At 37.4% G+C, this 14,368-nt stretch overlaps 1 protein-coding gene across 7 annotated transcripts in view; it reads right to left on the reverse strand.

Moving 5' to 3' along the window:
- The window catches only part of C1H8orf34 (chromosome 1 C8orf34 homolog), a 149,780-nt gene that overhangs the window by 84,772 nt on the left and 50,640 nt on the right, over positions 1-14,368 (reverse strand). For all 7 annotated transcript variants that reach the window (XR_004357197.1, XR_004357191.1, XR_004357182.1 and 4 more), the window contains 2 exons: positions 11,536-11,705; positions 7,250-7,416 (listed from right to left, as the gene is read on the reverse strand). Coding sequence is in view for 3 of the 7 variants with exons in the window: in XM_032688496.1 (XP_032544387.1) it covers positions 7,250-7,416; positions 11,536-11,705 (337 nt within the window). In the remaining 4 variants the exon portion in view is untranslated. The remainder of the gene's footprint in view (positions 1-7,249; positions 7,417-11,535; positions 11,706-14,368) is intronic.

A 14,368-nucleotide genomic window follows, 5' to 3' on the forward strand; every position in this document is an offset into this window, starting at 1 on the left:
ATGATTATATTCAATACGCACCTATTTCTTGAAAATTAATCATTATTTTGTAGCTGTTTACTAGCTGATATAACTTATTTCAACTCAAGAAAAGCTAGTATCTCTAGCTATAATTGGTTTTCTCTCTCCATTTTCACTTCAGCAATATGAAGCACAATGAACTTCACTTTCAAACCATTTTATGCTTATCTAAACAGAAATTACAGTAAGTATTGTAACATGTGACTAATTGAATTAATAATTTATTCTAACCTCACAAACACACTCTTAGCCAAACAACAGAACCTATTTAGCTTACTGGAATTTATCGTCAGCCTAAAAACTCCATGCAAACATCAAACATCTATATTACTAAGGACAGTGAAATTCAAGAGCAGGATTCCATTAGGACTTTAAACACCAAATTCCTGCTCTTTGAATAACAAGCTATAGCTTTGCTTATACTTCGATCAATTAAAATATTCTCACAGATGTTGCTGTCTCTTAGCAAAGAACCACAAGATGAACTGAAATCAATGAACTCCATGAATGACATAAACAGACTTGCACATTTCTCTTGCAGAAAGAAAAAAATACTAAATATGGTATTTGTTAAACTTTTCCCTCAAAATGGTATTTAAACCCACACCTGATGAACTCTGAGTGCTCTTCTAATGGAAATCTGCTACACACACTTGCACCGAGTGCATTACATCTGCCACTGAAAACTTTGCAATATATAGTACAGGCAGTCTCCACAAGCAGAGCAGGCCTCCTGTCTCCCAGTGGTGTCAGCTTATGTGCATGCACTACACAGCAGATGCCCACTGGTAGTTTTGCAGATTTCCCAATAGCTTCCAAAAAAAAGAAGATTCAGCGAAAGGGAACATGATGAGAAAATCACACAGCTTTCTCCCACACAGTCATTCTACTTAAACCCCAATAAAACATGCTATGGGCCAGAAAACTGTTCTGAAGATGGTAGTACAACTCACATATCATCTTTCCCAGGGCCTTTTGGCCTCTTTTCTGGAAAATGATGTATTTTAGTCACATAATGGAGAAGGTTTTGTTCAGCTGGCAAAGACAATAAAGAGGAACAACCTGTTGCTAGTATTAGTATAATTTATCATGTCTAAAGTCAGTTTTCTACATGTTGCCAAAGGCCTTTAGGAACCAAAGAAATAAGAAATGTCTGTAAAGGCAGAGAAAATTTACTGAAAGCATTGCAGATTGCACACCCTTTCATTAAAGCGCTCAGAAACTGATTAGAAAAGCAGTATAGATTATTTAAGGGGTACACTACTGAGCTACAATCTCATCCTACAGGAAAATGCAATCTCCACTAAATTCTGTTTATCTCCTCTTGTTATCATCATCATCATGGCTAGGCTTCGCAAATGAAGATTTGAGAAGGATTCTATCCACGCTTCCTACAAGCATACTGATGGTTAAAAAGGTCAACGCGAGATAGACAAGTCTGGTTGCAATAGGCACAGGGGAAAGTTCCCTTAGGCGGTATTGGCAAGACACGGTTCTTTCTGCCTTGTCTTTTCTCCTCAAGAATGATTCTGCGTGTGTTTTCAAAAGAAGCAGCAGCGTTATGTATAGTGTATCTCCGTGTCTCCCAACTGGAGGCCAGAGTAGACCAATGATGATGATCAATATGGTCAAAGGTGAGATATTGTTTCAGGGAGTCCTTGTATCTCCTCTTTGGGCCTCCTCTCCTGCAGCAGCCAGTGGCAAGTTCACCATAGAGCACAATCTTAGGGAGGCGGTTCTGGATCCCTTTCCCCACCCACGGCGTGGGGCGGCCCAGTTCTAGTTCCATTTCCATCTGAGGAACCATTCTGACATCTTGAAGGATGGGGAAAGGGAACTCCAGGGGTTTTCTCAGGGGTTTCTTCTGTCCCTGAGGCTGGAGGGGAGAGGTGCCCTCCCCTCCCCCCACGCACGTGGCCCCATGGCAGGCACAGAGACAGCACACCGGCATGGAGAGGAGGTAAGAGAGGGTTTATTGCTGGGGATGTTACATTTATAGGGTTTAGGAGGATTCACAGAGTAACCAATTAGAAGTCTCAAGGGGCTTACAGGAACACCCAATCACAGGAAGGGGTTAACAAAGGCCAATGGGAAACACCTCAGGACACCTTCCCAGGACATTCCTGAGATAACATTACCGTGGGGAGTGTTGGGAAGAAGAAGCATGTGTTTGCAAAGACCACCAAAAGCCATTTTAAGACATATTTAAACAACAGATTTCCCATATAATGCAGATTTACTGCCACAGGCGGTGGTCCTCCATCCTGGAGACGTGCCCTGCCCAACGCAGTTGTGTTCTCAGCAACATGGCCTCAATACTCGTAACTGCTGCCTGTTCTAGAACAGACACATTAGTCACATAATCAGTCCAGTGGATGTTTAGGATTGTACAGAGGCAGCGCTGATGGAAGGGTTTTAAGAGTTCCAAGTGGTGGCAGTAAATGACCCATGATTCGGATCCATATCAAAGAGTAGACAGTACAATGGCTCTGTAAACACTAATCTTTGTGCTTTCTTCAGGTGTTTATTACACCAAACTCTTTTATGGAGTTTTCCAAAAGCTCTATATGCCTTTGCTAACCTGTTGTCTATCTCTTTGTCAATCTTACCGTCCAAGGAGAAGATGCTTCCCAGACAATTAAACTGTTGGACTGATTTGAGTTCTGATTTGCCAATGATGATGTGGGGATGATGGAAGACTTCCTGAGGTGCAGGTTGGTAATTTGAACAGTCTGATTTATCTCTTTTCTTCTTATACAAAGTGATGACGACTGCATCACGAAGATCTGATGGTAGTTCGCCTAGTTCCCAACAACGCACCACAAACTCGTGAAATTGAGCATGGAGTGCTTGGCCTCCATGCTTCCAGACTTCAGGTGGAATTCCATCAACCCCAGTTGCCTTGCCAGTTTTCATCTGCTGTATGGCCTTAAGAGTTTCTCCCATAGTAGGGGCACTATCCAATTCATTTTTCACTGGTTGTTGTGTAATGTACTGAATTGCTGAGCCTTGAACTACACGGTTGGTACTGAAAAGAGTCAGAAAACGTTCAGACCATCGATTCAGAATGGAAATTTTATCTGTGAGAAGCACTTGACCATCTGCACTGAGTAAAGGGCTTTGAATCTGGTGTGTAGGTCTGTAGACTGCTTTCAAAGCCTCACAGAATCCTCTGTAATCACCCGAATCTGCGCATAATTGAATCTTTTCTACTAGATTGATCCACCACTTGTTCTGGATGTCTCGAAGTTTCTGTTGGAGCTTACTGCATGCAAGACAAAAGGTTGCTTTTCTTACATAACAGGATGGCTGAGAAAGGTGCACTTGGTAGGCAGTTCTCTTCTTTACCAACAATTCCTGGATCTCTTCATTGTTTTCATCAAACCAGTCCTTGTTTTCTTGAAAGAGAACCCTAAGGATTCTTCAGAGGATTGCAGGATGCTATTTTTAATATGTTGCCAAAGCGTTTCAGGAGAGAGATCTATGGAACGATCTTCGAGTCTAGTTTGAAGATTTACCTGGAAGCTGTCTCTCACTGTAGCTGTTTGAAGATTGTTAACTTGGAGTCTCCTCCTTGGAATACTGCCCCTTTTATAGGTTTGAACTTAAGGTGGAAGTTAAGTTTACGTCGCACAAGGCGATGATCTGTTTGACATTCTGCACTAGGCATCACTCGGGTATGACGAACATCGAGAACATTTCTCTGTCGCACCTCACATCCTCAAAATACCTCCAAGGATGGTGATTCAACCACTTCCCTGGGCAGACTGTTCCAATACTTCACAACCCTTTGAAGCAATTTTTCCTAATATCTAATCAAAACCTCCCCTGGCATGACTTGAGGCCTTGTCCTGTTGCTTGTTACCTGGGAGAACAGACCAACCTTCACTTGGCTACAGCTTCCTTTCTGGGAGTTGTAGAGGTTTCCCTCTGAGCCTCCTTTTCTCCAGGCTAAACAACCCCAGTTCCATCAGATGCTCCTCACAAGATTTGTTCTCTGTATTAATATTGTGTTAAACAATACAGAATGTCTTTTTCATCTTCCTTACTTGTAAAAGCCTCAAGAATGCATATCTAAGTCAAAGTGTGCTACAAAAACCCTTATACTTTACCATGTGTATGTTTATGCATAGCAGTACACTTAAACAATTATATACTTACACTTAAAAAAACAACTGATTTTTTAAAACCATATGAGTCATGCTTTGGTACAATCAATATTCACAGCAATTTCAGGGAAAATAAAAGCTCAGTGGACATCGGTGAGATACTGAGGGTATAACATGATTTCAAAGTCTCAGTGGACTTTCATCAAATGTGAAAGACAGCTTAAGCCCAAATGTCATACAATTTCAAAAGGGTCGCAGAGTTTCATAAGGAATTGCTTCAGCTCCTGATTAGATTTACAAAACACAATACTTGGCATTATGATGTGCATGAAATGAGCCCCTTGATATAATCTTCAGTCACAGACCTCAATTGCATAACCCTTTTAAATTTACAAACACATGTGATTTTATAGTTACAGTTCTCAGCCTTTTAAAGTCAGGAAGATCCTTTCCACTATGATGTTATCTGTCAGTAATCTATTTCAGCCACCTGTTTGACTAAACATACTTATAAAGACACCAGTATGTGAATGGTCCTCCTATACATCTTATTTAACACATAAAGAGTGATAACTGAAATCAGAATGTAGCCCCATAACATTCTTTTTCATCTTTGCACATATATTTCTTTTGAAACGGTTAACACTGTAATTGTTTCTTCTATTTGGAATGTTTCACTCTAGCTAAAACCTTCATCAACAATTCTGATGGCAGTCCTAGGAGATGGGTTTTTTAAAAGACACTATACCAACAGTTAGCCTCATTCTTTCAATATCTAAATAAAACAATCAAACTCTGAAAAAGGTTCTCTTGAACACAGATTAAGATGGAAGTTTGTGTTCTGCTAAAACCTCCATTATAAGTAGTGTACGCTTTAAATAATCTGCTGTAAATAGATTTTTTTCCCAGAATCCTAACTTAGGAGCACGACGTTTAGTAAATTTTTAAGAAAAGGCTGAATAAACAAATACTGAACTCTAAAGGGAACAAATCAAAGAGCTATATGCAACAATTCAGTGATGGTAAAACAGCACGATTTGAAATTAGTTATACTGCGTATGAACAGTATAAAAAGCATCAAGCAGTTAATAGATTAATGTGGTACATTATAAAAAAAATTCTATTTCAGTATCAAACAGTTACTGACCTGGAAAATAAGGCAATGAAAAATACCTGTTTGCTAACAGAAACTGAAGTTCTTCATGTTACCTTCAAAAGAAAATAAAATACCTTTCCCATGTAACACTGTCATATTCTCAAATTTTGAGCAGTTCTGCAGGATGCAGCCTACCCATTATATCAAACCTAACACATATAGTGTCAACAAATTGCGAAATGAGAATTAAAATACAAGCCAGTTTTTCAGAGGCACAGCATTTTCAACACCAAGATGTGTATATTGAACTTTCTATCAATGCTATTTATGATAATATGGCCATACTATAACCACTATAAGCACACCTACTCCTCATATTCCTTTATACTGCCTTTCTGGTTCCAGATACCTTCAGGGATTCAAGTGTCTGGAAAGAAAGACCTATACCTATATAATGTTATCTATTGGATACATTTTTCTCACTATCTCCACAAAAGTTAACAAAAGATTCTATCCTGTATGTGGCAAATAATGACACAAATAACAGAACACACACACACTCACCTACTGTACCTTCCAGATGCCACAGAATCCTAGAGAAGCCCTGTGGTTTTCACCACCACAAGACACCCTATCACCTTTCTCTTTGTGTTACATTGATAAAGTCAGAAAGATCTGTAAATTGAAGAAAGAAATAAGGAGGTAACGCAGCTAGAGACTAATTATGGCCTTCACCAAAATCCATGGATTAATTCTGGAAATACCAACAGATTCTATGAAGACTGCAAGCCCACAGTCACAAACACTGTGACTGTTCAAACACAAAGAACTAATTGACCCACTGTGACACCTGAGTGATCCAGCCCATTATTTCTTCTTTCTTGTAAAACAAATGCATGTATCAAACTTAAAACTACTAAAAAAGAAAAGGGAATTATGTATTAATTCACAATTAATTAAGTAGAATAAAAACTTTTTTACGATGAGCGCAGTCAAGCACTGGAACAGGAAGAGATGTTGTAGAATCTCCACCTCTAGATATGGTCAAAATCCATTCACAACAACCTGCTATAGCTGAATTTTTTGAGCAACAGGTTGAGTTAGGTACCTTCAGCACTCCTCTCCAATCTCAACTATTCTGTGGTTCTATGAAAACTATAGTAAGGAAGTAACAGAAATATATACAGAAAAAAAGAGTACCATGTGTTTTCTTGATTTTTAGATTAAAGTCCAACCTGAAAAAAACTACTTTTTCCAGAATTTGTAAACATAAGAATGCTGCCCTATTCAGAAGTTACAGATTTCCCATGCTGTGATACCACATAGAGTTCCATATAGCAAAATTTGGGAAAAAAACCCTTAAATTCATGACTACTTTTTAAGCATCTTACACTGAAAGATTGAAAAATGGTAGAAAAGAGACTATTAATTCATTTTCTTCAACAATGTCCCTCCTTACAGAACTAGTGCTTCCAGGAAAGGGACGAAGCAGTGAGCATCAAGCCTTCTACAGTACAATTTAAGATACAATACAGTCTAGTGAAATTTACAATCAGATCCTCTGAAGAGGTTACAAATTCACATTGCATAGGCTATTTGTAGCTCGTTAGTCTCAAATAAAATCCACTGAGGTTAAAACTCCGATACAGCTAAGAAAAAGAAGACCCAGATGAAAGTCAGTGAAGCCGATTCTGTTCTTTCTACATAAATACATGCAGAACCTGCATTTGTAGGAAACCAAATTAATTACTTTAAGCACCTGAAGCTTTTGACATTTCATGGGATTTTGATGCAGTTGGCAATTTATTCACATATATTTATTGTCTTCATTACATTTCTTCTGAAAGTTTTAAGCTAAAACTTATGAACCTTCACACAGCTGCTAGATACTTCAGCTTCAAATATAGAGAGCAGTTTCAATAGAAAGACTATAGAGAGATTATAGAGAGACTAATCTATGTTTGATTGTGTATTACACTTATAATAAAAAAAACAGAAAATACACGTAATTTTTTGCAGTTACCCAGTAGTTCCATTGCATCATCTTCATTGTCAATATCTTCTTCGGTTACAGATGGAGCTGTGCTTTGAGCAGAATCAAAGGAGTCCTGAGAAAGCATGGCAGCCAGCAGTTTCTTATGTTGCTGCTGTTGATGTTTTAGTCCTTTGGTCTTTGGCTCCATTTTTAAGCTGTGAGAGAGGAAAGTACAACTTTCTCTTACTAGTGCTCTCTTCAAAATTTGTCACAATTTTGTCAAATTACTGTAGTCCATGATGTCTTCCAGATCTGAAGGTTAACACCATCAGATCACACATAAACCAACTGGTTATCACTCATTCCCCAGTCACTGGATGTTCTAAGTCAGTTTGTGTTTGCAGTTCCTATTTAAAGTCTTGATTGAATTTGGTAGATTTCCCATTGACTTTATGGGTGTTAATCAGGTCTAAATAAGCTACATATATAGAGCAACATGACATCAATTACTAATCAGTATTGCTAAGGCATTGATCGCATAGCAACAAAGTTGACAACAAAGAACTTCTCCCTTGAGTGGTTATGTTACCGTGACCCCACAGAATTAAGGGCTATATATTTATAACAATTCTCATAATTTGCTGAGTTGTATCCCTAACCTAAATAACAGAGAACTGGAAATGCACAGAAGTTAGCAGAACAGTCTAAGGTAGGACTTGCTACCATTTGCCATTTCTGATTTCTTACAATATAAAAACAACAAACAGAAATTTGGTGCTCCACATGAAAGTATCAACACCACCTCAGATTGTTCTTATAGTCTGTTGCAGGAAGGTCCATCTGTAGCCAACATATGAAATTTAGTATAATCAACAATAGTTCATTTCCCCAGCAAAGATAAACACTAATAAGACAAAGTGGACCTTGGAGATGAAGAATGGCCTTTGAGTTTAGGAATCAGGTTATGAATGGGGCCTCTGCAAGCTCTAGTTCATTTCAGGCTCTAAGAGAAAAGAGTATCATACTAAAAACCACTCAAATTCCCCACTGTGTGCATACATTATCCCTTGAGGAAGATTCCCAAGAGCCTTGCGTCTTCTCAGAATTCCTCCAAAAAATTTTTCATGTAGAAAACTACCAACTGTGACTTGAAAATGAGTTTAATCCTATTTTCACGGTGTTCGAATTTCTGAAACATGAGCTCAGTACCAGCAGGATTGCCATCAGCACTTTTCCATGGTCTCTTATCACTTACTAATACCTTGCCTTGCTTCCTTACAGGAGCAACAGAGAGCAGTACAAAACCAGTAACAAACACAGTCTTTTCTCTGTAGCAATCCTAATATGGTAACTCAGACTGGCCACACCGTCTTTTCCAGGCAAAACATTAGTGACATCTGTCCTTCCAGTTGCTCCTTTTTTTTAATTTCTTTTCTTGAGTAACTGAACCTGGCTTTCAAATACACAACACGTCTGCTTCTGTTGCTCATCATCACAGGAATGTATATTTTTACGGAGGAAATAGTGGTTCTTTCCCACTGTGCAAAAAACGAGGATCATGGTTGAAAGACAGAAAATCAGACAACTTACAGATTCCCAAATATTACATACTACGCATATTTGCTATGATCTGCTTTATGCTGAAAAGACGAATACTGTAAATGAGCATGTTATCAACATGTTATCAACAGATCCATAGGAATATGCTGCTTCCTGCAGTCCATTCCATCCTTTACAGAATGCAATGAATGTGTAAGGACCCAGGGCTTCCCCAAAAAGCTTGTACTCTATGGTCTGTGAAAACAACATGTGAGTCACATGACACTGATGGCAGTTACTTGACCAGTGATCTGCCAATGCCTAATCCTCTGGATATTTACAGAATGTTTTATTTTTGTAGCATTTCCTTATGTTTAGTGAAAGGTAAGAGAAAACATTATCTGGAAATAATGGGACAATTTCAGTTTTCACTTTCTTGTTCTTTAACTGATTATTAGGATTAGTTTAAAGAATTTCCTGGCTTATCGCATAAATCTTGATAAATAGTGATCCTTAAACTATCACTTTTTATTTAAAGTGCTGCTACATAAAATTTAACAAGACATAATTGGAAACATTTAATGTGAATTTCCAATTGCTCCTCCTTTCATTTGCCAGGTAAAAGTATAAATGAATTATTTTAGGCTACATTAACTGCTAAGCGGGGAATGAAATACAGACGAGGTAGCCAAAAATTCTTTACAACTGACAACTTCACTCATTTGAGAGTTTCACTTAATCTTGTAAAATTTATACTCTTCCCACTATTTTTGGATGTTACATTAAAATGAAGCTATTGTTATCTAATACTTTTCTCACACATTTGGTATACGTTCAATTCCAAATTCTGCTAACAGCACTTTAATTCACAGGAATACTGCATCAGACTTGAAGCAACTGCCAGTTATTAGTGAACTATTATTAAATATTCAGATTAACCTTGATCAACACAGGTCTCTTAAACTTCCATATATAGTTGGCATCAATCTTAGTAGCACCACTACCTTGAAGTTCTGCAACTTTATTTATTCTTTTGCAAGACTGCAAACACGTTTTTTATAAATGCCTTACAAAAGCTGATGAAATGCTAACGAACCAAGAATTATCCCAGACATAAAATCAGTCATCCAAATGTAAATCCATATGCTGTATGTAATCTAGTAGTTATTCATTTCCACTGAAAATCAGTACTCCCACGATACAGATTTTTCAATAGGTCTTTAGCATTTACTGCACCTAAAAACCAGAGATATCAGTACCCCATGCGTTTTTCCTGGCATCAAGTACCCCATATTCTTCTTGTTCACATGCCAGGTAATGTGATTTTGCCATGATACTCAACAAGACTTCTCAAATGCTATTCTCAAAGCCATTAATCATATTTTTTAATTATAGCATTAGCTGTGAGGTTTCTCACATCTTGTACCACCCTCTACAAAGAGAAAAATGCGTTGCTTTGAATCATCTTTGTAACTCAGAACTAACCTCTTTGCTCCCTTCTGGAGATTAGAGAGAGATGATTATTTCTGCTCCTTCCTATTGACAGAAAGGATACAATATACTCAATTCTCTCTTCAATGCAGAACAGATTTGGTGTCTTTATTGGCTGCTGAATAAGGAAAAAGAAACCCAGGCCTGCACAATCAAGCTGCAGCGCCCATTGCTACCCAGTGTCTGAGTTGTGTTGGTTCCCATCCAACGTCTGGCTGAGGGATCATTACTACATGCTGCTACTTTGAAATAGTAGTACTTGCAGCTTTCCCTACAATAGTCTAATTAAATGAAGTACTCATGGATAACAAACATTACAAGCATGTGAGGAAAGTTAATGAATGCAGCCTTTAAGAGTAAACTTAATGACAGACTAGTCTCCTTCTGACAGGGAGGTAAATTCCAATGGAGAAGGCACATGGAGGACACAGTGAAGGAATACCTTAGATATTTCAAAATGAAAGCAGACAGTTTCTGCCTTCTTAAAAGAGGAAGAAAAAGGTGTCTGCTGCAGTCAGCACACTAGTTATAACCAAGGAGAAATGCTACAGGGCTGAGGGAGAAAAGTAGGTGTTTAAGCCAATTAACAGAGGCAGTGCACAAGATTTACACTTAAAAAGATAGGCATTAATCCCTTTTAAAGGAAAGCTGTGAGTATTTAACTTCTGTGATAAACCGGTTATCTTTAAATCGTGGAAAATGGTAATCTCTTTCATGTAGCTGAAGTACATTAACAAACAAACATACTCCTTCATTCTCAGACAAGAACAATAAATCTTTAGAAGTTATTTACTGCAGAGAACACAATTTTCTCTTTGAGAAAGACCTGTTATCCAAAATGCTAGGTATATGAAAAGAAGATAAATTCAGGAAGTCCTGATAAAAATAACATAGATACTGTTTCCCTTGTCCATCTTTTCTTTAAATGAGAAAATCAGGTTTGTCACTAAAGTGTCGAGAAGAGTAACAAATACCAACTACCAATTGTGGAAAGATGGAAGGGTTTGAAGTATCTGAACAAAGCTATACCTTGCAAAATTATTACATGCTGGACCCCAGTCATGTCAATATAACCTTAGCTTTATACATGGGAATTAATTAATGTGATTGCAAATGAATGAAGTTAATCAAAGCATGAGAAGAAATCAGTCACATATTAATGACTTCCATTTATTCTGCATTCTGCCACACTATTACATGGGAATTGAAAAGCCCTGCACTCTGCTCTCAGAAATGGAGTTTTTGTTAAAAAGACAGCTCTGTTTCATAAAATATAATTTCTCTAGGTCGGACCAAAATCCCACCTTCCTCCAGGACTGCTGCTATCCTCACTGTCCCACTGCTCATTTTTATTTCTTGGTATTGGTGGCTGTAGCATCTCAGCAGCCAGAGGGTCTGCATCATTCTCTTCACGGCCAACCCATTCTCCAATCACACGAGGTCTGAGAAGGGGGGTATTAAAACCTGTTGTGTCCTAAAAAAAACCAACAAAACAACAATGCACTGTTTGTTCTTAACCATAGGTGTATATAGAGAAAGATGAAAAAAAATTCACCAAAAAGTACAAGAATAGTACAGTACATTATCACTTCAGAAGGCTACAAAATACCCAGAAACAATGACAGACTAATGGAAAGTTTCCCATTCACAAAATTCCAGGAGATATTTGTGTATCCTGATGCCTCAAATCTCTTGCATTTCTTTCTCTTCAATTGTAACTGTAGAAAAATCACTAATTTTTTTAAATAAATGCACAACTCTTTAAACCTGCACTGTATCAGTTCTGCCAAGCAACACATGAGGTCACTTGTATAAACAACACCCCAACCAAAAGATGTTTGTAGATTAATAACATCACTCTTATCTGCATTGTGAATTAATGCAAAACTAAAAAATACATCTGCATTTTGCATTTTAAAAATAACCCTTCTGGGCCTTACATAATATATCTTTCAGTTCTGAAAATGGCATTTAATAAAAATGCATTTATGAAACTAGTAATCATATTTTTAACCACTTACGGGAAGACAATAAGTTGGAGAGGATTACAAGAAGCAAGAAAATTCAACTGATAGATTCAAAACAATAGCAACAATTTGCATAATTAGGAATTTAGATTACAGAAACAAATCATCCTTAAAAATTGTACCAAAAGCATTCTGAAGTGGTATGTCTGTTCTCAATTTTACTAGAACCACTGCAGATAAAGGGTCATGTACAAAAGCACAGTCAAACTAAAAAACAGACCTGTATACCAAAGAAAAAGACATGAAATTATGGGATAGGAATATTTATTTTACTTTTACTAAATTCTTTTCTAGGTTAGCAAAGACATTTCAAACACACTGTTCCTAATTAGAAGAGACATATTCCATTCCTATCATTTAATGAGAGAATATTTTAGGAAAAAAATCCGTGGCTGTTATCGACCTCAGTGCCTCAATAAGTATTTCTGCCTTGAAACAATGCTTTCCAAACAAAAACCATCTGGAAAATGTACAGCACAGCAATTATTTAGCATAGAAACCATATTTTCTCTCCTTCCTAAAAAAAGAATCACTTTTGAAGCCTCTTCCTAATTGAAACAGATATGGTAAAAGCACAGTTTGAAGTAGAGGCCTCTACTGAAATGAAAGAAACAAAAATCAAAAAAAGGCTGCAAACTACTTTTAATATGAATATATTTACCTAGCTCTGGCTAGATGCTGCAATTTTTCTGAGCAGAACTCCAAGAGCTCCAATTTTGACAGAACCAAATGCGACCCAGGCCCTGGATCCAATTCACTCAACCTTGTTGTTTTGTTCTGCTTTCTGCAATGTGCCTGTGAGTGCATTATCACATTCCTCTCTACAGAGTTGTCCATCATTTGACTAATTCACTTTTACATGATGTCTGTTTTCTGCAAGGACCACTGAAAATTGAATACAGACCATACAGAAGAGAGAAATCTGAGGAAAACACCACAGTTTTGGAGATATCAGGATATCTAGCCAGTGCTGTTCTGTTCTTATGTACTTACAAATATACACTTTGTGCATTTATTTGGAGCTGTGTCATAGTCAGGTCAGGTAGACTACATTACAGTCACCTTTGGGCTCTTGACAAGCATAAACTGTCACTGGTGTGACTACCATCATATGCTTATGAGCTTAGAAAAAGGATTGCCCACAATGGCTTCATTAAGATTGCCCACAACCTTTCTGAGGTTTATTCCTTCCATTCTAGCTATTTGCTCCCTTCTCTTTCTCCCTAAGATAATTTCTAATAATGAATAAAAAATGTCTCCTGAAAGTCAGAATATCTCAGTGTCCATCTTGCTAAAAGCTTTCAGCATCTTAAGTGAAAATGAAAAGCACCTAAAAATGTATCCTTTTGTCAGTACCTTAAGTTTTTTCTGACACTGTACACTGCACCATCAAAATATGAATAAGTAAACCATGAATGCTGTGACTGTTCTTGTTATGCTAATTTCTTTCCTAGGCATTTTAGGGATTAAAGTAGCAGTTTCATACTTTACTTAATAGAAATGTAATTTACATTACATAGTCATGCTTTGCCTCACTTTATCACCTTGCTTTACTTTTTGCATCATGCTAGATTAGTACGCCACAGTTTCAGTGACCTAATTTATTGTCCTCCTTTCAACTATATAAGCAGCCACAGTGAAAACAGTAAATGGAGAATCAGAGACAGCTCTATTCAGAACATGAGGATGTTTATTTGACACTATTTCAAAGGCTGCAATAAATTCAGATGAAGTATTCTGTTCCCTAACAAGTTTTTATAGTTTTGGGTTGAGGTTTTTTTGGCTGGTTTCTTTTTTTTATATAAATCTTATAATCTTAACTGATTTCCAATCTATATTCCCCCATAAATAACAAGAGATTGACAGTGACATTAGTAAGCACAGAAATATTTTCAGGACAGGTAGGTATTTAAATCTGCAATAAATGAACCGAGAGCACTATTTCATGGAGCAGTCCATGTGTTATCCTCTTATCCACATCACTGGCCACCAGTTTGACACACTCAAACTTCCTTTATGTGGAGACTAGGAAAAGAAGGGAAAGATTGCAAGACAGCTGAATCTCATCTTCACATTGGGCTGAGCTGTGGTTGCTGAATGCAACCTCTAC

The sequence above is a fragment of the Chiroxiphia lanceolata genome, chromosome 1 (genome assembly GCF_009829145.1).
Source record: "Chiroxiphia lanceolata isolate bChiLan1 chromosome 1, bChiLan1.pri, whole genome shotgun sequence".
NCBI classification, from domain to species: Eukaryota; Metazoa; Chordata; class Aves; order Passeriformes; family Pipridae; genus Chiroxiphia; species Chiroxiphia lanceolata.